General features: G+C 40.5%; 1 protein-coding gene across 1 annotated transcript; it reads left to right on the top strand.

Moving 5' to 3' along the window:
* The first annotated feature begins 3187 nt into the window (after nt 1–3187).
* LOC139574023 (transcription factor atoh8-like) lies at nt 3188–9458 on the top strand. The gene is made up of 3 exons (XM_071398140.1): nt 3188–4201; nt 5443–5634; nt 8556–9458. Exons 1-3 carry the CDS (start codon nt 3524–3526, stop codon nt 8559–8561), a joined length of 876 nt encoding a protein of 291 aa, XP_071254241.1. The 5' UTR covers nt 3188–3523; the 3' UTR covers nt 8562–9458.
* The last annotated feature ends 15269 nt before the right edge of the window (nt 9459–24727 follow it).

Raw genomic sequence — 24727 nt, 5'->3', positions numbered from 1 at the left:
ATACAGTACCAGTCAAAAGTTTGGACACACCTACTCATTCCAGGGTTTTTCTTTATTTTTTACTATTTTCTACATTGTAGAATAACAGTGAAGACATCAAAACTATTTAATAACACATATGGAATCATGTAGTAACAAAAAAAGTGTTAAACAAATCTACAAATATTTTTGAGATTCTTCAAAATAGCTACCCTTTGCATTGATGACAGCTCTGCACACTCTTGGAATTCTCTCAACCAACTTCATGAGGTAGTCAGCTGGAATGCATTTCAATTAAGAGGTGTGCCTTGTTAAAAGTTAATTTGTGGAATTTCAGTTGTGTTGTGACAAGGTAGGGGTGGTATAAAGAAGATAGCTCTATTTGGCAAAATACAGTAGCTTGCGAAAGTATTCACCCCCCTTGGCATTTTTCCTATTTTTTTAACTTACAACCTGGAATTAAAATTGATTTTTGGGGGGTTTGTATCTTTTGATTTACACAACATGCCTACCACTTTGAAGATGCAAAATATTTTTTCTTGTGAAACAAACAAGAAATAAGACAAAAAAACTGAAAACTTGAGCGTGCATAACTATTCACCCCCCAAAGTCAATACTTTGTAGAGCCACCTTTTGCAGCAATTACAGCTGCACGTCTCTCGGGGTATGTCTCTATAAGCTTGGCAGGTAGTTGGCAAGTAGTTTTTTGTGGTTTCTGTACTTTACTTTTTTTGACAACTTTTACTTCACTACATTCCTAAAGAAAATGATGTACTTTTTACTCCATACATTTTCCCTGACACCCAAAATTCTCATTACATTTTTTATGCTTAACAGAACAGGAAAATGGTCCAATTCATGCACTTATCAAGAAAGCATCCCTTCTGCCTCTGATTTGGGGGACTCACTAAGCACAAATGCTTCATTGGTAAATTATGTCTGAGTGTTGGAATGTGGCCCTGGCTATCAGTTAATTAAAAAAACAGGCCGTCTGTTTTGCTTAATATAAGGAATTTGAAATCATTTATACATTTACTTTTGATACTTAAGTATATTTTAAACCAAATACTTATAGACATTTATTCAAGTATTATTTTGCTGGGTGACTTTCACTTTTACTTGAGTCCTTTTCTATTAAGGTATCTTTACTTTTACTCAAGTATGACAATTAGGCACTTTTGCAGGATCGCTGGTTCAAGACCCACTCCTGTTCATCATGGGCCTGATTCAGACTTAGGAGATTTACACCTTTCCAATGCACGCCTTTCCTACAAACTTCTCAGTAGTTGTTATTCAGACTTACCTTATGCAAGTGTGTAACAGGCTTTCCAGACGTGGTTCCCTTTGCGTGCACTGAATACATTTCATTCAGCCACTGAAAACCCTCCCACTTGCTGGGTCTTCATTCAATAGGGTTTTCAGTACATTTATCTAAAGCCATCCATTTAAATTTGGTGTACCATTCATTTGAATTTTCTTGACGGACTCGCTAGAATATATGAAGAGAACGGTTCAGAATATTAGGGCTCAATGAAAAACGCAATGTAGATACATGCATATATTTATCTCCTTTTCAGGACCAATTTGTAGATTCAAAGAATATTCTGATCTTGTATATTATTTAGGGTTAGAAAAATATTTAGCCTTAGCCTTTACCCTCTAAATATATTGGTGAATCAAACATACAGTAGTTTCTTACACCGTAATTTCTTCGATCTCCACCCCCAATGAATAGCGGATGAATAGCATTTTATTCTCATGCCTAAATTCAAGGTCTGAATACCTGTAAAGAGAAAACTGCATAAAAAGGGAATTATGTTCCATTTACGAGCGCCTAACTTGGGTCGGAATCGGACTACAATAGTCCAATTATTAGCTAATGCAGTGTAATGCAACAAAGTAACAGTTTAAATTGGTTGGAAAGAGGAAATAGAAATGAACAAAACAGATATGCCTCCAAATTAGTATGGTGAAAACTACATTTTAACAAAGACCCTTACAGAAAAGCTATAAATTACCTCACCAGAGCAGCACAGCAACAGTGCCAGCTGGAAATATTTACTCTTGAGGCCTGGTGGTGGGCTAGCATCAGCCAGGGCAGAGTACATGCCAGAGCAATTTAATATCAGGAGGAAGAAGCAGGTCGCTGAGTGGCTGGCACTCTGCCCAGGAACAACTGGAGGCCTTTGTGTTTAAAAAAGAAAGAGCTAAAGCCAAAGCTTGTTTGGATCTCTCCACTCAAGAAAATTGTTCTGACATTAGGGCTGGTCACTGATGCTAAAAAGTTGTGTGTACAGTAGTTCGGTCCTTTATCTCTATTGCATGAAAGGCTTCCTATTTGTTTTGTGTGTACAAAATATTTGTTTGACTTCTGCATGTGTACCAACCAACTGATCTATTTCATAATACCTTCAAATATTTACATATTCAGTCAGAAAGGGCCTTCATGCACACACAGAGAGAGAGAGAGAGAGAGAGAGAGAGAGAGAGAGAGAGAGAGAGAGAGAGAGAGAGAGAGAGAGAGAGAGAGAGAGAGAGAGAGAGAGAGAGAGAGAGAGAGAGAGAGAGAGAGCAGACAGACAGACAGACGAGACGAGACGAGACAGACAGACAGACAGACAGACAGACAGACAGACAGACAGACAGACAGACAGACAGACAGACAGACAGACAGACAGACAGACAGACAGACAGACAGACCAACATTCTCCAGTAGGTGGCAGCATTGTACCAACTTCTTCCAGTGCTTCACTAGATCTGAGGACTGATCTCTCTATTAGTCTGCCCTGTTTCAGTGGGTGTCACAGTATGTATGAAAAACATTATTTTCTATAAACAGACGCATCAAAAAGTATACGCTATTACTGTATACGCTATCACTATCACTGTACCATGTGCACTATAGTGGGTTTATTTAAGTTTTGCATGCTCAATAAAGACCCCCCAAAACTCTTTACCCCAGCTCTCATGTATATCCTATGTAAAATGTATTTGCAATGCATACAGATTGTGATATAAATACGTGTTATTATACAGCATTTATGACGATAATTATTGCCATTATAATTGTCCTATAGGCCTGTCCACAAAAGTCACCGTAGGGGTTAATCTGTTATTACGCACCGCAAGAAGGATTTTGGGCGGTCTCTCGCTGTAGGCGGCGTGGCGACTTATCTCACCAACAGGGGCTTATATGTAAACTGAGGCTAAACAAATACAGATGAACCTCAGAGCACATTCACAAAAAATACTGGCAATTTTGGATGGTTCAGAAGACACTCGGAATCCACGGGAGCAACACGCGCCTGCACATGCAGTCTATTCTTGTTGTTATATATAGGCCTAGTAAGCTTGTTGATGCATATCTATCATTACAATCAGGGTGTTGCATTGCAACGGGACCTGTCCGACTATGTTATATTGATTCAATTACAATAGAATATTATTATTCGTACTGTTGCGCAATATTGCTACCTACATATTTCGTGTATAAGCCAGTGGCACTGTTGGTTTTCAATTGTGCATAGTGCGTATTTGTGTTGAAATGAGGAATCCACATCTACTCAGCGATGGCTGGAAAACAATCAATGCAAAGGATGCAACTGGGAATAAAAAGTTTAAACGAAAAGGTCGGGACCCAAAACGTGTCACCAGTGAAGAAGTCCAAAGTTTCGAGCATGATTTAAGAATGGAAGACGACTCTATGGGGGAACTGATGGAAGAGACATGTAGGAACCGTGTCCAGAAAAGACTGCAGAACCCTGGTACAGCTTTATCTGTGGAGAAATCGATCATTTCATCTGAAAACCCGAATATTGCTATTGACATGAGGATAAATGCTTTACCATCTACAGTTACTGGGACGCTCCCATCACAGTCGCAGCCTTTTTCCGAGTCAACATCAACAAGCAGAGACTCTTTTCACAGCACATTCCCACAGGTTACAAGTTATGACCATCAACAGTCATTTGTGTCTGATCACACGTTACAGTCCCGGATCGTCCTGTGCAAGCGCTCCGAGAGGTCCCTCTCCTCAGCTTCTCAGGCGTCCTACATCAATAGCAGCGACATGGTGGAATCGCCAAGGAAACGGCTGGGAGAAACGTCTGGCGTCATCACTGAGATCAGAGCGGTTCAGCAGACACGGAGGCTACTGGCGAATGCCAGAGAGAGGACCCGGGTGCATACCATCAGTGCAGCCTTTGAGGCGCTGAGAAAGCAGGTATTTCCACTGAATTCACTAAACACACAATGAGGCCTCTTGTACAGAATGTTATGTTTATGCTGAACTCAAAGTAAGTTGTTGCACTTAAATTCCCATTTCAGTATGTCAACTGTACGGACCGTAAATTAAATGAAAATTCACCAGTGAATTTCACAATACAACAGACCTACTTGAGTACTAACTGTATGGCCCCTTTTATAGATAGTTTATTAAATTAATTTCAGTGTAGATAATGCACAGTTTGCTAGGCCACATTAAAGACATGAGAATGAACAGTACAAAATCTTTAAGACAGTCCAAACAGTTGAATTGTCACTCTGATGACACCTCTCACAATGGCAGAAACGAGATGTCAAATGCATAGGAAACAGGGAACACGTTTCTTAATGACAAAGGAAAGCTCTTCACACTCCGATAGGCCTGATACAGCATGTATGTGTACTATGAACTATCAATGTCAACTCAAACAAATAACTCTTACTTGACCAAATCCAACATGAAATATATATCCCTTTGAAAACAAAAGCAGGGAGGTTTTCGCTGTGAACCCTTTCACTGTGTCATGTCATCACCAGCTGTTTTGGCACTTAGAAAGACATGGTGGAAAACTGTCACGTGACACCAACTGACACCAACAACAGTATCTGAAGAGCATATACAGTAGCCTAACTAAAAATCTCCTAAACTTGGTTGTACCATCCGCTCATATGATATACCATGAGTGTACCAAACATTAAGAACACCGGTTCTTTCCATGACATAGACTGACTAGGTGAATCCAGGTGAAAGCAATGATCCCTTATTGATGTCACTTGTTAAATCCACTTCAATCAGTGTAGATTAAGGGAAGGAGACAGGTTAAAGAATCATGTTCAAGCCTTGAGACAATTGAGACATGGATTGTGTATGTGTGCCATTCAGAGGGTGAATGGGCAAGAAAAAATATTAAAGTGCCTTTGAACGGGGTATGGTAGTAGGTGCCAGGTGCACTGGTTTTCACACCACCCAAAGGATATCCAGCCAACTTGACACAACTGTGGGAAATATTGGAGTCAACATGGGCCAGCAACTCTGTAGAACGCGTTTGACACTTTATAGAGTCCATGCCCGGACAAATTTATCCTGTTCTGAGGGCAAAAGAGGGGGTTGGGGGATGCAACTTAATATTAGGAAGGTGTTCCAAATGTTTTGTACACTCTGTGTATGACCAAACATAACCAAATTGTAACCCTATACAGGTGCCCTGCTACTCCTATGGACAGAAGTTGTCAAAGCTGGCTATATTAAGAATCGCCTGCAACTACATCCTGTCGCTGGCTCAGCTTGCAGACCTGGACTACACCCCAGATAACGGCAACATGAGCTTCAGAGAGTGTGTGGAGCAGTGCACCCGCACCCTGCAGGCCGAGGGACGCTCCAAGAAGAGAAAGGTAAATTGGATCTAGGGAAGAGAAGAGAAGGGAAGGCAAGATTCAGTATTTAGGCTTTTGTCTGATGACAGTCTGGACTGGGATTTTACCCTGTGCATAAAAGTCTGGCCTGGGATTTTATCCTGTGCATAAAAGTCTGGCATGGGATTTTACCCTGTGCTTGTCTTCTTTGGCTGAAGGCCTCATGCAGCAATGACAAGGTGGGTTGAGACATTGACATGGAAATGGAAATGGACTCCTGCAAATGGGAAGTACTCAAGCACACAGATGGAGACATTGCTGAGGTTTTGTAATAAGTTTGCTATAAAGTTCAAGGCCATCAAAAACGGAGCAGGGACTCTGAATAATAGAGAGGGAGAGGGAATGGAAAGCCAAGTCAAAGCTAGCTTCTAATTCAAACATGTTTTTGACAATATAGCATATCAATAACCTTGAAACATAAACTATGCTTATAAACAAAGCCGTTGATAAATAGCAACAGGTGACCATACAAGACCAATAAAAGAATTGGTCATGGATATTTAACTTTCAAATAAAGCTAATTGTATAGAGCTTTTCTTTATTTTCTTTCTACTAGTTAAACACCTCTCCTCCTTCACTGTCATGTCATTTCCTAACGAAACTATATGTCGTTTTTGAATGACTGGTGAATTGATGATATCACAGCAGTGAAAACTTCCCTTTTACCGATCAGCATGCTGCAAAGATCATTTTGATGGTTCCGGTCGGAAAACATGGGGCAGTGTGACAGACAGAGGGATGGTAATTCTAACGATAATGATAACAAAAGAGGAAAGAATACACTCTCACCAATTAAGAGAGGCATTCCTTTGCCTAATAGGGATCCCATTAAATTAAATCATCATCAACTCGTGTTTGAAAGGGAACTGGGTGTTCCGCCAGTTTTTTGTCCACAGCAGAAGAAAAAGTGCCCCGGGTGAATAAAAGGGGTGATTGATGCCTTTGTGTGCAGTTTTATGACACTGGGAGTCATGTAAACTGAAGCTGAACTTCCTCCAGCCCTCTCCTGGATCCACACATCTGCATGGCCTCTCTATAAACCAACAGGGCTTTTAATGCACAGATGAGATCCAAGCATGGAGAACGTTCATTTACACATGAATTAACGTTTTAACACTGTTCTATCGATGACTTTCCCCCCCAGTTCCTCATCTGTCCCGTCAGTCTTCTCCTTTATCTCTCATTTATTCTCCAGATCACCCTTTCCCCCATTTTCTTTCTTGGTGAAACAACATTATCATTTAATCTAACTTTTAAAACACACTGTTTGTCATTTAGTCATATCTGGAAAGTAAATGCCCAAAAGTATTTAATTGTCAAAAATTATGTCATTTGGGTCAATTTCACAGAGAGGATTCCAGCTGCTCTTCGTCTATTTCCAAAACTCATAACATAACATAACACAATTGTTTTCAAATAGGTTGATCACCCCTGACTATTCAATAAAGTATTGATTCAATAAATACAGTAACTTAAAAAAACTGTAAACAAGTTGTATTTCACATACATTACATACACAGTTTTGTAAACCACAAATTACAACTTCAAACTTTTTTTACATCCCCTGCAAACCGGTTGATGAAAATATTTGAAAACTTTTCTTAAAGAAAATACTAATACAATGATGAATTAGGTGTTTGTTCATAGATTACATATCCTACATAATTACATGCACATAACTTTTCCCTGCACTTCCAGTGCTCAGCTCCCTCTAGCTCTCTCTCCCTCACCGTGAGCTCATGTGTTTCCTTGGCATAAGAGCATTCACAAGGAAACTAGCTGAGCTGCTTTTTTCCCTGTCAGTCCCAGACACCAGATGTTCGTAACGCTAGTTGGGAAGTCCTGCTGGCGCCACTCAGGGCAGAGGGCAGGGTGAAGGCACGCGAGCTGGAGCCCAGAGAACTCACTCGCTGCAGGAATTGGCACATTCCCCAGCGCAGTGCTGGCACATTCCCCAGCTCTCCCCTGGCCATCTGTTCCAAAAAAACACTTTGAAAAAAACAAAAAAACACTGATCATCACTCTCTCAGGATACAGCACTGAGCAGCAGCTGTTACATGAGAGAGAGAGGGGGGGGGGGGGTAGCTGTGTAAGAAAGAAATCCCTTTGTCAGAGAGAGCCAGTGAGTCTGAGGGGAAACTTGAGGGGGGGAAAAGTTTTTTTCAATGCATACTGATTTAAGAAATTTAGAACTGATTCCTGCACTCATTTAAAGCCCTGAACTCTGCTCTGAATTCACTTATTGTCTACTCAATGGAACTTTTTCCGAATAAAATGTCAAATCTAGCATGTAAATAATACTTATATGTGTAATGTTTTAAACATTATGTCAATTATATCAAAGATTTTAGGATATTCACATGTAAAATGAAATACTTATTGTCAGAAGTATTTGGAAAACAAATGCATGGAAATAGAATCATAAACACTAAACAGTATACTGTAAAAAGTTAAGTACAACAAACAAACTTACACCATCAAGTCATAAACAAATGTTCAAATTCTCTGGCATGTGTCCTTACCCTCAATAAGGAGGTAAAGAGGGGAAAGAAGAATCTGTCTCTTTATAGAAACACAATAAGGAAAATGTTTTGGTTGGTTTGCATCCAACGCTAAATAGAGGGCCAAAGAATTTGCTTGTGTCCCACTCAAATTATTATTTGAGTGGGTTATTCTCTGCTACACTGCATCTGATCTGACAAAGCAGTTATTTTCCTGGAATGGTTTATATTTTTCTACCCCATGTACTTACATTGACAACTCGGGCACCTATGAAGTCATTGGATATGCATGCAAGCTTTATTTCTACAGTTATATTTGTACACATCCCAGCACCTCTTGATATGCACCCACAGGAGATTGTTTTCACATCTTGATACATGCTTTTATGTCTTTTGCAGGACTAAAATCAGTGGAGCGAGCCAGACGTCTTAACAAGGCCCTTGAAATAAAGAAACTCTTCACACCTCTTATTGTGGTTCTTCAAGGCCACTCCTGGGAGGGGACTACAATCAGGCACTTAGACATGCGATGGACCTAATTTCATAGGTCTACTTGATACCATTTGAGCTAGCAGACATATCAACAATCACCAGTTGTGGATGTGTTTCTGCCTGTCATGAGTTGGAACGAACAGTTAAAAGTGGGAGACAGCGTTGGATGTTCTTTATGCAAACAGGCAAGCATGCCTGGTGGATGATATCAGATTGTTTAATCACATGACAGTTACATTTGAGTCATTTAGCAGATGCTCTTATCTTGAGCAACTTATAATAGTGATCGCATACAATTTTCATACTTTTTTTCTGTACTGGTCCTCCACGGGATTTGAACCCACAACCCAAGTGCCATGCTTTACCAACTGAGCCACACAGGACAAACGGAAGGCAGAGACAACAGTGATTATAACAGTTCACAACTGAAATTTTAACAATTGTATTCAACTATAAATCCCAATGCCTTTTCAATGATGTACAAGTTGTTTTCTTGACAGTATGATTTGTAATTCCTGGATGATGGAAGCTAACTAATGAAAGCGCTCATAACATATATTTGACTAGAACATAACTTTAAATAATATGACATACAGTAATGGTATTTTATTCAGCAACTGTTTTCATGTGTTGAAGTATCAATGAAGTCAAATGGGTTATTCTCTGCTACCTGTGCTCAGTATTTAACAACATCCCAGATTGATACATTTAAAAGTGACCTCCCTTTCCTTTTCAGCATGACAATTCTCTGACTGTTCTGTGCTCATCAAGCACTTTCTAACCAGAAATAAAGAAACTGTTGTTCATTTATTTGAATGGATATCCATGATAATTCAACACCTTTAAATTACTATCTCAAGTACTGCCAACCAGAATCACAACATTCATACACTACACCTTCAAACAGCTTATTGCAGCTGTAGAGAGAGCATCTATGAAATTTCCCTCTAAACAAAGTTGTAATTATGAAGATGAATAACACATCATGACCCAAAGTAATTTAATTTTCCATCTGAAGCTACCTCGTGTGTGTGTCTAAATCTTGTGTGTTATTATGTGCTCACACTTCATCGTAGACTACAATAAGTCTCTTTCAGGCAAGAGTCATAGAAAGGACATCCCAAAAGGACTTGTTAACGTCATCACTGTTGGTGGCCCACAAGATCAGTTTTTTTCCAGAACTGAAGTCCATTTAATAGAATTTGGAGACTATGTTATGATAATTTGTATAGGGTGTTGCATCCAACGGTTCTTCAAAGGTCAACAGAGATTGAATAATGTTGTTCTGCCTTACATTAACTTTAGCCTTTTCAACAAAGTACTACAAGTTAAAACTATTCAAATACTTACTTTTCTCAAAGGCTACAATAGTCACATGGATTTAATTACAAATGAATGTAATAAATTACATTCATTTTCATGAAATAAAGGGCATTTGTATTAAAGAAAATAAGTACTTTACTTTCACTTCTCATGCCGAGAGGAGAATTTCAATTAATAGTAGTATATTTAGTCTCCAACACCATTTGCAACAAGACAATCTGGTTCTTAAAGTATTTAGCTGAGCGCACTGTCAGTAAGAGCAATCTGTTTTCTTCTCGCGCCGCTAAGCTTTCGAAGCTGGAACCCATTCAGGCTTTTACAGTCCTTCAAATTGGGGCTGGAGCCGGAGAGGAAACACTAGTATCCTGTATATATAACTTCTGTCTGTCTGAAAAAAAAGAGACAGAGCCAATGGAAAGCAAGCTGTGGCTGCCAGGAATCAATCTCATCTTAAGCCATTCACCCATTAGATTGAAAGAAGGTAGTGAAAATATAAAAATCTAGTTATTTGAATTGTTGAAAGTATGTTATGTAGTGTCGATTTTTAAAGAACGTTTAACATATTGTGCTCTCTTGAAAGTCTACAGGGTGAGCTACAATAATAAAAATGACACTGAATATTCACATCATGATAAAGAGAACATTATGTATGAATTAAAGAGGGGGGAAAGGGGGATATGTTTACTTGTTTTGGATCCTAAGGAAAACTTGACCTCGGCTAATATCCAACACCCACAATTCAATTCTAATCTTAACCATTAGACTATAAAACGAATCCTGCACTGGAAAATGGGGTGATAAAAACATGTTTTTGAAGCCCAAATTAATTATACATCTAGACTTTAGTATTTCCCACTCCATCTATTGGAAGAATAGCATTACTGCAGCAGGAAACTGAACTACTCTGGTCTTCTACAAAGGCATATTAAAAGGGTTCTGAAACGTTCCATGACACAACCCAAAAAAAAACATATCAAACAATGTCAGTCTCTTTTCTTTACTGACAACCAGGTCAATGATGGTGATATTAAAAAAGAAAAAACATAACAAGCTTGAAACAATTATAAATAAAAATGATCAAAGTCATGTTTTAATCACAGTACAAATGTACATTAAAATAAAAATACAATTAATTGATGACAAAACAACCAAGCTCAGACATCTAATGTGGAAGAACGGAACATTAAACTTCACATCAAATCCATAAAATTATAAACATCTGTTAGCGAATCTGTTCATACTACAAGAGACCTACACATTTTTATGGGAAGTATTTTTTGCTTTTTAGCTTTATGCTACCATTTGCTCTGATGAAATGTCAATAAGCTCTTTATATATATATTTTTTTTATTATTACATTTTAGCAGCAATTATACTTCAGGTATAGAAGGAATTGTAAATGGAAGTACTGGTACAGTATTTAAGCCTTTTGTTTCAGCTGAGCAGCAAAGTGTGCAGCTTCCTTGTTTTCCATTATGTTGCACACATCTCGCCCAGGCAAATCTCACATTTGCATGCATCAAGTCATAGAAGAGTTTGCAGTCCAGTCAGAAAAGGTATTGACACATTTTTGATGCCCACAAAGAGAACAATAACATCTGTCAATATTGAGTTGACCATCGCAAAAACAGGTGAAACAGATCAGGGCGTGACAAACTGGTATGATTATGTGCATAGAATTTCCTGGAGAGCACCTTTATCATTCTCCCTTTTATATTTGCTAGGTTAGGGTATAAAAATGTTTTGTAAGTCTGCTGTGTAATGATGTAAAGTGTGCTGTGTCATTGGTGAAAGGTTGTCTGACCTGGTCCCGGCCCTAGAGGCGTGGCTGTGCGGTAGTCCAACAGTTCCATCGCCATCTGTCTGATGATCTCCAGATTCAAGATCCGAAACTTTGATAAGTCTACTGGTATCTCCTCTGGCAGCTTCTGCCAGGAAAACAGCCGGTCCCAAAGTGACTGAAACAAAAAACAAATCTGATGTTAGGCAAAGAAGCTGACAGGGACATTTTTATTTCAAATCGCTAAGTCGTGTCTGAGCTCTTTACAAATTCAACAACCAGGCCTACCCATTACCAGATTCAATTCTGTATCTTGACATTCATATTTTGTTAATGTTTCTGGTGGTGGTCTTTGCAACTCACCACTCTCTGTCTGTTGATCATTGCTCTGATCCACTTGAAGTCTCAGCCTTGTAGACCACTGCCGCAAACTGCAACTCAGGGTCAACAAACTCCCAGACCTTGGGGCATCCCTCTGGGTAGCTCATCCGGATGGAGGTCCGGTTCCCAATGTCTTTACTGTAGTTCCGTAAAGGACCGCCATTTAGCCTGTGGAGCAATGAACAGACTGTCAACATGAGGGTGACACAGATCCACTCATGTAACGATTCACTCTTTGGATGAATCAGCAATCACTTACAATTATAGTATATAACAATTATACACTTGTTGCTGAGGAATTTAAGCAAATCGAATTGTATTCGTCACATGCTTCGTAAACAACAGGTGTGGACTAACAGTGAAACACTTACTTTACGGGCCCTTCCCAACAATGCAGAGAGAAATAAAATAGAGAAATAATAGAAAGTAAAACACGTAAAAAAAAACGAAAGTAATAATAGATACACAATGAGAAACGATAACTTGGCTATTTGCAAAGGGTACCAGTACCGAGTCGAGGTAATTGAGGTAGATATGTACATACCAGCCTTCCTGATTAAACTTTCGTAAACTACTGTACATAACCCTTTCCTGTCGTCTACAATGCAATGCTCCGGAAGTAGATACAGCGCCTTCAGAAAGTATTCATACCCCTTGACTTTTTCAACATTTTGTTGTGTTACAGCCTGAATTTAAATGGGTTAAATGTAGATTTTTTTTGTCACTGGCCTACACACAATACCCCATAATGTCAAAGTGGAATTGTGTTTTTCAGATTTTGTACTAATTCATTAAAAATGAAAAGCTGAAACGTCTATAGTCAATAAGTATTCCACCCTTTTTATAGCAAGCCTAAATAGGTTCAGGAAAAAATGTGATTAACAAGTCACATAATAAGTTGTATGGACTCACTCTGTGTGCAATAGTAGTGTTTAACATGATTTTTTAATGACTACCTCATCTCTGTACCTCACAATTATCTGTAAGGTCCCTCAGTCGAGCAATGAATTTTAAACACAGATTCAACCAAAGACCAGGGAAGTTTTCCAATGCCTCGCAAAGAAGGGCACCTATGTGTAGATGGGTAAAAAGAAAAGCAGCCATTGAATACCCTTTGAGCATGGTGAAGTTATTAATAACAATTTGGATGGTGTATCAATACACCCAGTCACAACAAAGATACAGGTGTCCTTCCTAACTCAGTTGCCAGAGAGAGGATGAATCAACAACATTGTAGTTACTCCATAAAATTTACCTAATTGACAGAGGGAAAAGAAAGAGGTCCGTACAGAATAAAAATAGTCCAAAACATGCATCCTGTTTGCAACAAGGCAGTGAAATAAAACTGTAGTAAATGTGGCAAAGCAATTAACTTTTTGTCCAGAATTAAAAGTGTTATGTTTGGTGCAAATCCAATACAACACATTACTGCGTACCACGCTCCATATTTTCAAGCATAGCGGTGGCTGCATCATGTTACGGGTATGCTTGTAATCATTAAGGACTGGGAAGTTATTCATGATAAAAAATCTACAGAATGGAGCTAAGCACAGGCAAAATCCTAGAGGGAAAACTGCTTCAGTTTGCTTTCCACCAGATGAATTCACCTTTCAGCAGGACAATAACCTAAAACACAAGGCCAAATCTACACTGGAGTTGTTTACCAAGAAGACCGTGAATGCTTTTAAGCTCTTAGAGACTTACCCATAATCAATCAAATGTATTTATAAAGCCCTTCTTACATCAGCTGATCACAAAGTGCTGTACAGAAACCCAGCCTAAAACCCCAAACAGCAAGTGTAACCGATGTGAAATGGCAAGCTAGTTAGCGGTGGTGCGCGCTAATAGCCTTTCAAACGATGACGTCACTCGTTTTGAGACCTTGAAGTAGTGGTTCCCCTTGCTCTGCAAGGGCCGCGGCTTTTGTGGAGCGATGGGTAACGATGCTTCATGGGTGACTGTTGTTGATGTGTGCAGAGGGTCCCTGGTTCGGGCCCGGGTATGGGCGAGGGGACGGACGTAAAGTTAAACTGTTACATTGATGCTGTTGACCCGGATAACTGGTTGCTGCGGAAAAGGAGGAGGTCGAAAGGGGGGTGAATGTAACCGATGTGAAATGGCTAGCTAGTTAGCGGTGGTGCGCGCTAATAGCCTTTCAAACGGTGACGTCACTCGCTTTGAGACCTTGAAGTAGTGGTTCCCCTTGCTCTGCAAGGGCCGCGGCTTTTGTGGAGCGATGGGTAACGATGCTTCGTGGGTGATGGTTGTTGATGTGGGTCCCTGGTTCGCGCCCGGGTCGGGGCGCGAGGGACGGACTAAAGTTAAACTGTTACACAAGCAATGCAGGTGAAGAAGCACGGTGGCTAGGAAAAACTCCCTAGAAAGGCCGGAACCTAGGAAGAAACCTAGAGAGGAACCAGGCTATGAGGGGTGGCCAGTCCTCTTCTGGCTGTGCCGGGTGGAGATTATAACAGAACATGGCCAACATGGCCAGAAAGTCTCCCAGCTGTAATCGCTGCCAAAAGTACTTCTACAAAGTATTGTCTCAGGTGTGTGAATACTTATGTAAAGTAGATAATGCTGTATTTCATTTTCAATAAATTTGAAAAAATGTGTAAACACATGTTTTGACTTTGTCATTGTAGATGGGTGAGAAAAAAATTGTTTCTATTTTGAATTCAAGTCAATCTGTATGAATACTTTCAGAAGGCATTGTAACTAAAATGCTGTGTCTGGGATGATGTCTGGCCGATAAGATCACATATTAATATTATAGGAAGAGAACCATACACCTAAAAAAGTCTAAAGTTCGAGGCGATATATTGTTATTTTTAAACAAAACAGGTAGCTAGTTGGCTAACGTTAGCTAGCTAACAAGCTTTTTATCACATTATCACTAATTAGCTAAAGTTGGATTCTTAGTAATGCTGGCTTCACGGGCTCACGGGAAATGGGAAACTGGGAAGTGCTAAGTCGGACATAATAGTGTTCAAATGCTTTTGAAGTTGGAACAATTCTTCAACCAATAAGATTTTATCTAGCTTGATAAGCTAGGTAACGTTGCTAATAATAAAGTAAGCTAACATCAAAAATATGGTCAAACTAGTGTTACAGGTTTTGGTTTTCAATTTACAGTATGTTTTGAGGTTGGCACGTATAACACATTAGCACCAATTGGTTACCATCTCGTTAGTGGGAAGGTGTTTCACCTGTGCTGGCTCAGGTGCTATTTAAGAGTGTCTGGCCCAGGGTTCCAGTTGTCTTGAGAGATGTGGAGGGTCAAAACCTTTATTTGGCTCTCCCTATTTGATGTTTAGAAAACCATTCCTTTGTCTGATCTTCCCTGTTTTAGTGTTGCTCAACTTTCTGGTTTGCTTCCTGTCTTTAAGTTTGGTGTGGGTTTTTCTTTTGTCTGCCTCTTCTTGGGCAGATTTAGTGGGAGCTCAAGGTGTGTGTCGTGCTCTAGATGTCACGGTAGAATTAACTTGACAATAGAGACTGATGTACTATTACTTTTAGCTTTCTATCTTAAGCATGGTAAGAACTGACATTGTGCACACATCAAACCGCAAGACCGCTCATTTACATATCCCCTTGAACTTCAACCTTGAGTGATACTGATTGACTGTTATTAAACACAACAGAGTTATGGACTATCATTAAAGGTGTATAGCTCCATATACTACATCCCACTCTTAGCTTAAAATTAAACAACTTTTTAACAATACTTTTTTGTTGTTGAGATGAATATAGGCTTGTTAATACTGCTGTAGTGTAGCTGGTGCTCTAGTTTAACTTACAACACCAGGCTTTACCTTTGACTCACTCAAACACACGGGCGCTGATCATTTATTATACCTGCCTGCTCTGGTATACTGACTGGTGTGAGTCTCTACGAAAGAGGGTACTGGTGTAATTTGTCATGTTCCGTCAGTGTTCATTTGTGTCGTCTCTTCAACCTCCTGGTCTGAGTCAGAATCAGTGATTGTGACCTCTTTGTTGTCCCTGTACCTGGCTGTTCTGTCAGGTCTCAGATGCTTTCTGTTTCTGCGGTAGCGAGCTCCTGCATGTGTGATGATATCATAGGATCTCGGTTAATCTCTGATTCTCACCACTGTTGCTGGCTGCCATCCTTTTGCCATCTCCATGCACACTTTTTCCCTCCCGAAACAAAGGAAGCGGTGATGTCGTTTTGTCATAGCTTGTCTTCTGCTGCAGCTGTCTGTGTTTAAAGCCATGCTGGACATTTTTGGGAGTCACTGGCTGAAGGGCTGCTTTACTTGTAGGTAGGTTGGAGTGTAGGACACGTCCAATGAGTAGCTGAGGTGGGGAGTACTGCAGACCCGTGAAAGGTGTGTTTCGCAGGTTCAGGAGAGCTGCGTGAGGGTCAATACCTGTCTATGCTGTCGACTTGAGCATGTTTTTCACTGACTGAATGGTCCTCTCAGCCATTACGTTTGATTGGGGAAATCCTGGACTAGAATTAATGATTTTGAAACCCCACTCTTTTGCAAACTGGGCCATTTCAGCACTTGCAAATGGTACATGATCTGCAATCAGTTCAGCTGCAATACCATGTCAAGCAAACACGGCTTTAAACTTTGCTATGACAGTACCTGATGTCTTGTCCAACAGCCTGAGCACCTCTGAATTTTTGGAGTAGAAGTCCACTATCAGAAGGAATGAGTGTCCTTGGAACTCAAAGATATTGGAAGTTATTTTTTTGCCATGGAGTGTCAAGCACTGTGTGTGGTAGGATTGGTTCCTTTAGGTTGCTGGGCAGTTTTTCTTGACAGGAAGTGCACGATTCGACCACCATTCAGACATCATCAGTTAGGCCTGGCCAATACATCAAATCAAATTTTATTTGTCACATGCGCCGAATACAACAGGTATTGTACAGTGAAATGCTTACTTACAAGCCCTTAACCAACAATGCAGTTTTAAGAAAATACCTAAAAAAAGTAAGAGATAAGAATAATAAATAATTAAAGAGCAGCAGTAAATAACAATAACGGGGCTGTATACAGGGGGTACCGGTACAGAGTCAATGTGCGGGGGCACCGGTATTGAGGTAATATGTACATGTAGGTAGAGTTATTAAAGTGACTATGCATAGATAATAACAGAGTAGCAGCAGCGTCGAAGAGGGGTACAAATAGTCTGGGTAGCCATTTGTTTAGATGTTCAAGAGTCTTATGGCTTGGGAGTAGAAGCTGTTTAGAAGCCTCTTGGACCTAGACTTGGTGCTCCGGTACCGCTTGTCGTGCGGTAGCAGAGAGAACAGTCTATGACTAGGGTGGATGGGCCTTCCTCTGACACCACCTGGTATAGAGGTCCTGAATGGCAGGAAGCTTGGCCCCAGTGAGGTACTGGGCCATACGCACTACTCTCTGTAGTGCCTTGCAGTTGGAGGCTGAGCAGTTGCCATACCAGGCAGTGATGCAACCCACCAGGATGCTCTCGATGGTGCAGCTGTAGAACCTTTTGAGGATCTGAGGACCCATGCCAAATCTTTTCAGTCTCCTGAGGGGGAAGAGGTTTTGTCATGCCCTCTTCACTACTGTCTTGGTGTGCTTGGAACATGTTAGTTTGTTGGTGATGTGGACACCAAGAAACGTGAAGCGTTCAACCTGCTCCACTACAGCCCCGTTGATGAGAATCGGGCGTGCTCGGTACCCTTTTCTTGTAGTCCACAATCATCTCCTTTGTCTTGATCATGTTGAGGGAGAGGTTGTTATCCTTGCACCACACGGCCAGGTCTCTGACCTCCTCCCTATAGGCTGTCTCATCGTTGTCAGTGATCAGGCCTACCACTGTTGTGTCATTGGCAAACTTCAGGATGGTGTTGGAGTCATGCCTGGCCATGCAGTCATGAGTGAACAGAGAGTACAGGAGGGGACTGAGCACGCACCGTTGAGGGGCCCCGTGTTGAGGATCAGCGTGGCAGATGTGTTGTTGCCTACCCTTACCACCTGGGGGTGAGAGCTCTGGCATGCGCTAAGGAGCGTTGAATGCCCTGATGTGCAATGTGGAGCCTCTTAAGTGTCTCATCTCTAAAGTCTTTGGTAATGATAATATGTTTGTTTACCATGAGTAGTCCATCTTCCATGTAAAGAGTCTCTGATGTCCCAGTAGGGTTGCGCTTTCATTGGTGCACTTTTCTTCTTGTCTGGCCATCCATCTCTGTGCATCTCACAGTCTGCATCTGTGACTGCTCTCAGCTGTTGTGTAACAGCACCCTCCAGTGGTTGATGTGCAGAGACTGCGTGAATTACTTTCTCATCACTGAGGTTACACTTTATGTGTGGCATTCTGGGGCAGAGCCCTGATTGGCGTGTCTGCTATCAACATGTCTTTACCTGGGATGTATACGATGTGAATGTTATATTTCTGTATTTGAAGCAGCATCCTTTGAAGACAGGCATGCACCTTTCCAATAGGCTTGGTGATTATAGTCTCGTGGTTTGTGGTCAGATTGAACTCTGACCGTTACACCATAAACATACTGGTGGAACCTCTTCAGTGCGAACACGATTGTCAGGAGTTATTTTTATATGTGGGCATAGTTTTGTTCTGCCCCAGACAAAGCTCTGGATGCAAGGGCTATATGCTGTTTACCTTGCATCAAAGCTGAGCAGGTTAGAGCCTGTAAGTAAGCATTTCACTGTAAGGTGTTGTATTCGGCGCACGTGACAAATAAACTTTAATTTGATTTGATCCAAGTCCATCTTTGGATGCATCAGCTTGTATTTCAATCTCTTCCTGTGGATTGAAGAATTTCAGCCGTGGCGTTGTTGAGAATGCTTTTTTTATGTCTCTCCAGTGCTGCTTGTTGTTCTGGGTGCCACTGCCATGCCATGTCCTTCCTGAGGAGCATTCTGAGTGGTGCAGTTAGCGTGGCTTCATCTTGGATATACTGGGTTAGGAAGCGTGTCATACTCAGTAACCTCTGAAGACCTTTCTGTCTTCTGGTGGGGGCATCTGTGTGATTGCTGTCACCTTGGAGATGTCTGCTTTAACCACATCTGCGCTGATGATGTGCCCCATGTACTTCACTTCACTCACCATGTACTGTATCTTGTCAGCATTGAACTTCACATTCAGACAGATAGCGCTGTCCAGCACCTGCTGTAGAATGTGGCACTGCAATTATCATCTGCGCACCATCAATGTCACAAACTGTCTGAGTTAATCTGCTGAAATACCTCGCTGGCACTTTTTTATGCCAAAAGGTAAACGATTAAACCGGTACCTCTCCCATGGGGTATTGAATGTGCAGAGATCAGCTGATTCCTCATCCAGCTTGATTTCATCTAGGATAGTGATCTTCTTGCCTGCTAGTTTGCATTGCACATCCTCTGAGGTAGGAATGGAGAAGTATTGCGCTGTATGGCATTGTTCAGGTACTTAGGATCCAAACACACCCTAAGAGAACCATTTTTATTTTCTGTTATGACTAGGCTGCTCACCCACACTGTTGGTTTTGTTACTTTGCTGACCACTCCCCTCTGCTCTTGAATTTCCAATGTTTCTTTCAGCCTGTCAAGCACAGCATATGGGCTTTTCCTTCATCCATGAACAACAGGAGGGACTTTTGGATCAATGTGGATGTGGTGCTGGCCTGGCCTGGAAACTCAAACCTTTAAACACAGAGGCATAGCGCTTGAGTAGCTCTTCCTTGGAGCATGGCATGTAACTGTCACAAATTTTCTGATGAGGTCAAGCTGCACAGAGGCCTTTGCCTAGTAGTGGTGTGTCAAATGCATCTGTAACATAGAACTGTGGATGGGCTTGTTTGTGCTGCACTTGCAATGTCATAATACCCTTTGGTTTAATGTTAGTGCCTCCATAGACTATGAGTACAGTCTGTCTCTTTCACTTTGAATTGCTTGGGCAATTTGTCTGCTATTGCTTGTGGAAGCACATTGGCTTCAGCTCCTGTGTCTAACTTAGTTGAGTGTGTGTCCTCCTATATGCAAGTTGGGTGCCAGCCGGCATCTTTTTTGCATGCTTGTGTCACTGCAATAATGAACATGTCCACTTCCTTGACATCTGTCCCTGACCTACACACTTCTGCAAAGTTATTTCTCTTGCCACATTTTTTAAGCTCAACATTGAACGCAGGACACCTCTTTGGTTTGTATTTTTCCACATTTTGCCACACGTTTTTGTCTGCTGCTTGCTGGTTAAGTGCACGGCCTGCCTTTGTTCTGACTGTGCTCGTGATTACTTAACATGGCAGACATTTTTTTCCATAGCATGCACAAACTGTTCTGTGCTATTGCTAGCTGACATAGCTTTAGCCCGAGCTGATGTAACTTACTTTGCATGGCAAACATCTATGGCCTTAGCTAGGGCTAAATCTGAAATGGAGAGTAGTTTCTCTCTTAGTTCACTGTCTGTGACGCTAAACACAATTTTGTCCCTTAGCATTAGATCCTCAGTGTCTTTGAACTCACAGCTGCTTGCTCTCAGACTCGGTTCGGTTATAAACTTGTCATTACCTGCCTGTTCGTTGAACTTGTGTGCCCAAAACGGATGTCTCTGGAACACAGTATTCCTGCGTGGTACACAGTAGTTTTCAAATGCTTTCATCACCTCGGCCAGTTTTTTTTTTTCCGGGTCGGCATATGTGATCTCCAGCGCGTCTTTCCAGTCAATAACAACAGAGATGGTGGTGTAAATGACTGCATTGCTGCTAATCCCAAGCTTGATAGATAACTATCAAGTATGTTGTTTCACTCACTTTAGCCTGCTAACTAGCTACTCGTCTTATTAGCCTACTGGTGAAGTCCACGTTCTCACTCATACAGCTAATACTGGAATCCTTTCCTCCGTTTTTTGTTCAATCTTGTGCCACTTCTGACACCATGTCGTGCTCTAGATGTCACGGTAGAATTAACTTGACAATGGAGACTGAAGTACTATTACTTTTAGCTTTTATATCTGTAGCATGGTAAGAACTGACACCGCACACGAAGGGATACATCAAACTGCAAGACCGCTCATTTACATATTCATTGACTTTCACCCTCGAGTGATTCTGATTGGCTGTTAAGCACAAGGGAGTTATGGACTATCATTAAAAGTGTATAGCTCTATACACTACAGTGGGTGTCTTTTAGGTCTTTCAGACCTCCTCCTCATTAACCTGTTAAGGCTGCAAGGCAAAGTGTTGAGTAGCCAGTGAAATCGTGCCCATTTCAAACGGCCTCCTACTCAAATCTTGCTCGTACAATATGAATATTATTATTCTTTTTGGATAGAAAACACTTTCTAGTTTCTAAAAGAGTTGGAATTATTTCTCTGAGTGAAACAGAAGTCCTTCTGCAGCACTTTTCCTGACCAGGAAGTGAAATGTCAGAAATCGATGCTCTTTTCAACATGATGCCTATACATGGTCTTGACACTTAGGAGTCTGCTGACACTCTATACGCCTTCCTATTGGTGTAAAGAGGATGTCAGAGAATAATTTTTTGTGCTCATCTTGTCCTGTGGTGGAAAAAAAACTATTTCTTTGACGTGAGCGTCCACTTCCGGTACTCTGAAGGAAGTGGGATTGACTTCTGTTTTGCCTTCGTAATGAACGGCTAACATCTCCGGCTCGAATTTTTTTTGATACATGTGACCATATCATCGTAATGTATTTTTTTTCAATATAGTTTAATCAGATTATTGAAACTTTATTCGGGAGTTTTGCCGTGTTCCGTCCTCTGACTGTGTTTACGTTGGAGAAATTTATGCCACTCGGCTCGTGCCAATGCTAATTGAAGAGGGAAATGTGCCATTCTAAATCGAAACAACGACTCATCTGGACAGAGGACACCTTCTTCAACCTTCTGATGAAAGATCAGCCAAAGTAAGACTCATTTTATGATGTTATTTCATATATCTGTCGTGCATGTGAACGGGTCGTGGGCGCCCAATGTGTCTCTCTATTGTGGCTACGCGCTAATATAGCGATACATTTTGTTTTCGCTGTAAAACATTTTATAAATCGGAAATATTGTTTGGAATCACAAGTTGCCTATCTTTCAATTGCTGCAAACTATATATTTTTCGGAAATGTTTTATGATGAGTAATTAGCTAATTGACGTTGGTGTCTGTAAATATTATGGCTGCTTTCGGTGCACTTTCTGAGTGTAGCTGAAATGTAAAATATGATTTATACCTGAAATATGCACATTTTTCGAAAAAAAATATGCTATACAATAAATATGTTATCAGACTGTCATCTGATGAATTTGTTTCTTGGTTAGTGGCTATTTATATCTTTATTTGGTCGAATTTGTGATAGCACCTGATGGAGTAAGAAACTGATGGAGTTAGAAAAGTGGTGGCATTTGCTAACGTGGTTAGCTAATAGATTTACATATTTTGTCTTCCCTGTAAAACATTTTAAAAATCGGACATGTTGGTTTGATTCACAAGAAGTTTATCTTTCATCTGGTGTCTTGGACTTGTTAATGTGTGAAAGTTAAATATTAAAAAAAAAATAGCTTTTGAATTGCGCGCCCTGCACTTGAGCTGGATTTTGTCATAAGTGTACCGGTGTCGGGCTGCACCCCAAACAGGTTTTAAACCCCACCTGTTTCATTTTGGCTGTTGTCAGTGACTCTGTTAGTTTCCCCTTCTGTTTGAGCAAAATGACTTTGTTTTCTTGCTGGGAAACGTAACACGAGCTACATTATCCATCTGGATAAGGTTGTAGTTGTCAAACTGATGTGTCATCTTTTGTTTGAAAAGATAAAATGGTCAGTGGTGTAAAGTCACAACTCGGCAGCTCACGCGCAACATTTTTTTAACTTCTCTAGGGTAGGGGGCAGCATTTGGAATTTTGGATGAAATGCATGCCCAAATTAAACTGCCTGCATCTCGGGCAAAGAATATATGATATGCATATAACTGGTAGATTTGGATAGAAAACACTCTAAAGTGTCCAAAACTGTTAAAATAGTGTCTGTGAGTATAACAGAACTGATTTGGCAGGCAAAAACTTGAGAAAAATCCATTCAGGAAGTAGTTTTTTGTTTTGTTTTGTAGTTTTCTATTCAATGCCAATACAGTATCCATTGACTTAGGACTCAAAATAAAGTTTCTATGCCTTCCACTAGATGTCAACAGTCTTCAGAAAATGTTTCAGGCTTATATCCTGAAAAATGAGGAAGTAAGAGCAGTCTGAATGAGTGGACCTGCCGTGTCACAGAGGTTTTTCCTGCGCAAGACCGAGAGAGTGCCTTTCTCGTTTACATTTTATATTGACGACGTTATTGTCCGGTTGAAATATTATTGATTATGTAGGCTAAAAACAACCTGAGGTTTGAATATAAACATCGTTTGACATGTTTCTATGAACTTTACGGATACAATTAGGATTTTTTGGTCTTCATGTTTTTACTGCGTTTTAGCCTGTGGATTACTGAAGAAAACGCGCGAACAAAACAGAGGTTTTTGGGTATAAAGATACTTTATACGGTTGCTGATTGCAACCATATGTAGATCATCAAAGGTAAGGGATTCGTTTTATCTCTATTTCTAAATTGTGTAACTGTTCTAGCTGGCTGGCTACTGTTTGTAATGATTTGTTTAGTGGCCTATATTCTCATAATCGTAATGTATGTTTTCGCCGTAAAGCATTTAAAAAATCTGACACCGTGGTTGGATTCACAAGCAGTTCATCTTTAAACCTATGTAAAATATTTTTGGTTTTCTGAATTTTTATAATTAGTATTTCTGTATATGAATTTGGCGCCCACCAGTTTCACTGGCTGTTGAAGAGGTGTGACGCTACCGTCTCACGTGCCCAAGAGAGGTTAATGCAGTTTCCAAATTGTAATTACGACTTGGAGGGTTATTCAAGTGAAACTTCCCAGTCGGAACTAGGAATTGACTATATCTATGACAGCACGTGAACGCGGCATTAGCTAGCTAATGTAACGTTTTACCCATCAGCGGACATTGACAGCCAGCGATAGCCAGTCATCTTGACTGTATCGTTAATATGTTTAATATCTGCCAATATTTTATTTGATGTAGCTAGCCAGCTAATGTTGATATTGTCAAAAGGAAGTCTTATTTCTGACAGAATAACCAGAGTTTCTTAAACCTGTTGAGGATAGAGGGCGCTATTTTCACTTTGCGGAAAAATCGTGCCCAATTTAAACGGCCTCGTACTCTATTCTTGCTTGTACAATATGCATATTATTATTACTATTGGATAGAAAACACTCTCAAGTTTCTAAAACCGTTTGAATTATATCTGTGAGTAAAACAGAACTCATTTTGCAGCAAACTTCCTGTCAGAAAGTGAAAAATCTGAAATCGAGGCTCTGTTCCAGGGCCTCCCTATTAATTTGCTTGAAATATATGACTATACATGCACTTCATACGCCTTCCACTAGATGTCAATAGGCAGTGAGAGGTGAAATGGGGAGTCTAGCTATATCTATGGTCAAAAGAGAGGTCTTGGAATGACATGACCCCAATTTCCTTTGTTCAGGAAGACGCGGGAAGGACATCAGCTTTGGCTTCTGAAAAGCTTTCGTTATAGACGGCTAATATCTCCGGCTTTGATTTTATTTGATAAATGTG

This window comes from Salvelinus alpinus, chromosome 4 (assembly GCF_045679555.1).
Source record: "Salvelinus alpinus chromosome 4, SLU_Salpinus.1, whole genome shotgun sequence".
Lineage (NCBI taxonomy): Eukaryota > Metazoa > Chordata > Actinopteri > Salmoniformes > Salmonidae > Salvelinus > Salvelinus alpinus.
Note: the sequence above shows the minus strand (reverse complement) of the source record. Positions and strands in the feature narration are given on the sequence as shown.

Excerpts from the sequence above, each read along its gene's own strand:
- LOC139574023 (XM_071398140.1), top strand. The coding sequence starts at position 3,524 with ATGAGGAATCCACATCTACTCAGCGATGGCTGGAAAACAATCAATGCA. Across the intron at positions 4,202-5,442 it reads TTGAGGCGCTGAGAAAGCAG|GTGCCCTGCTACTCCTATGG; the intron begins GTATTTCCACTG and ends AACCCTATACAG.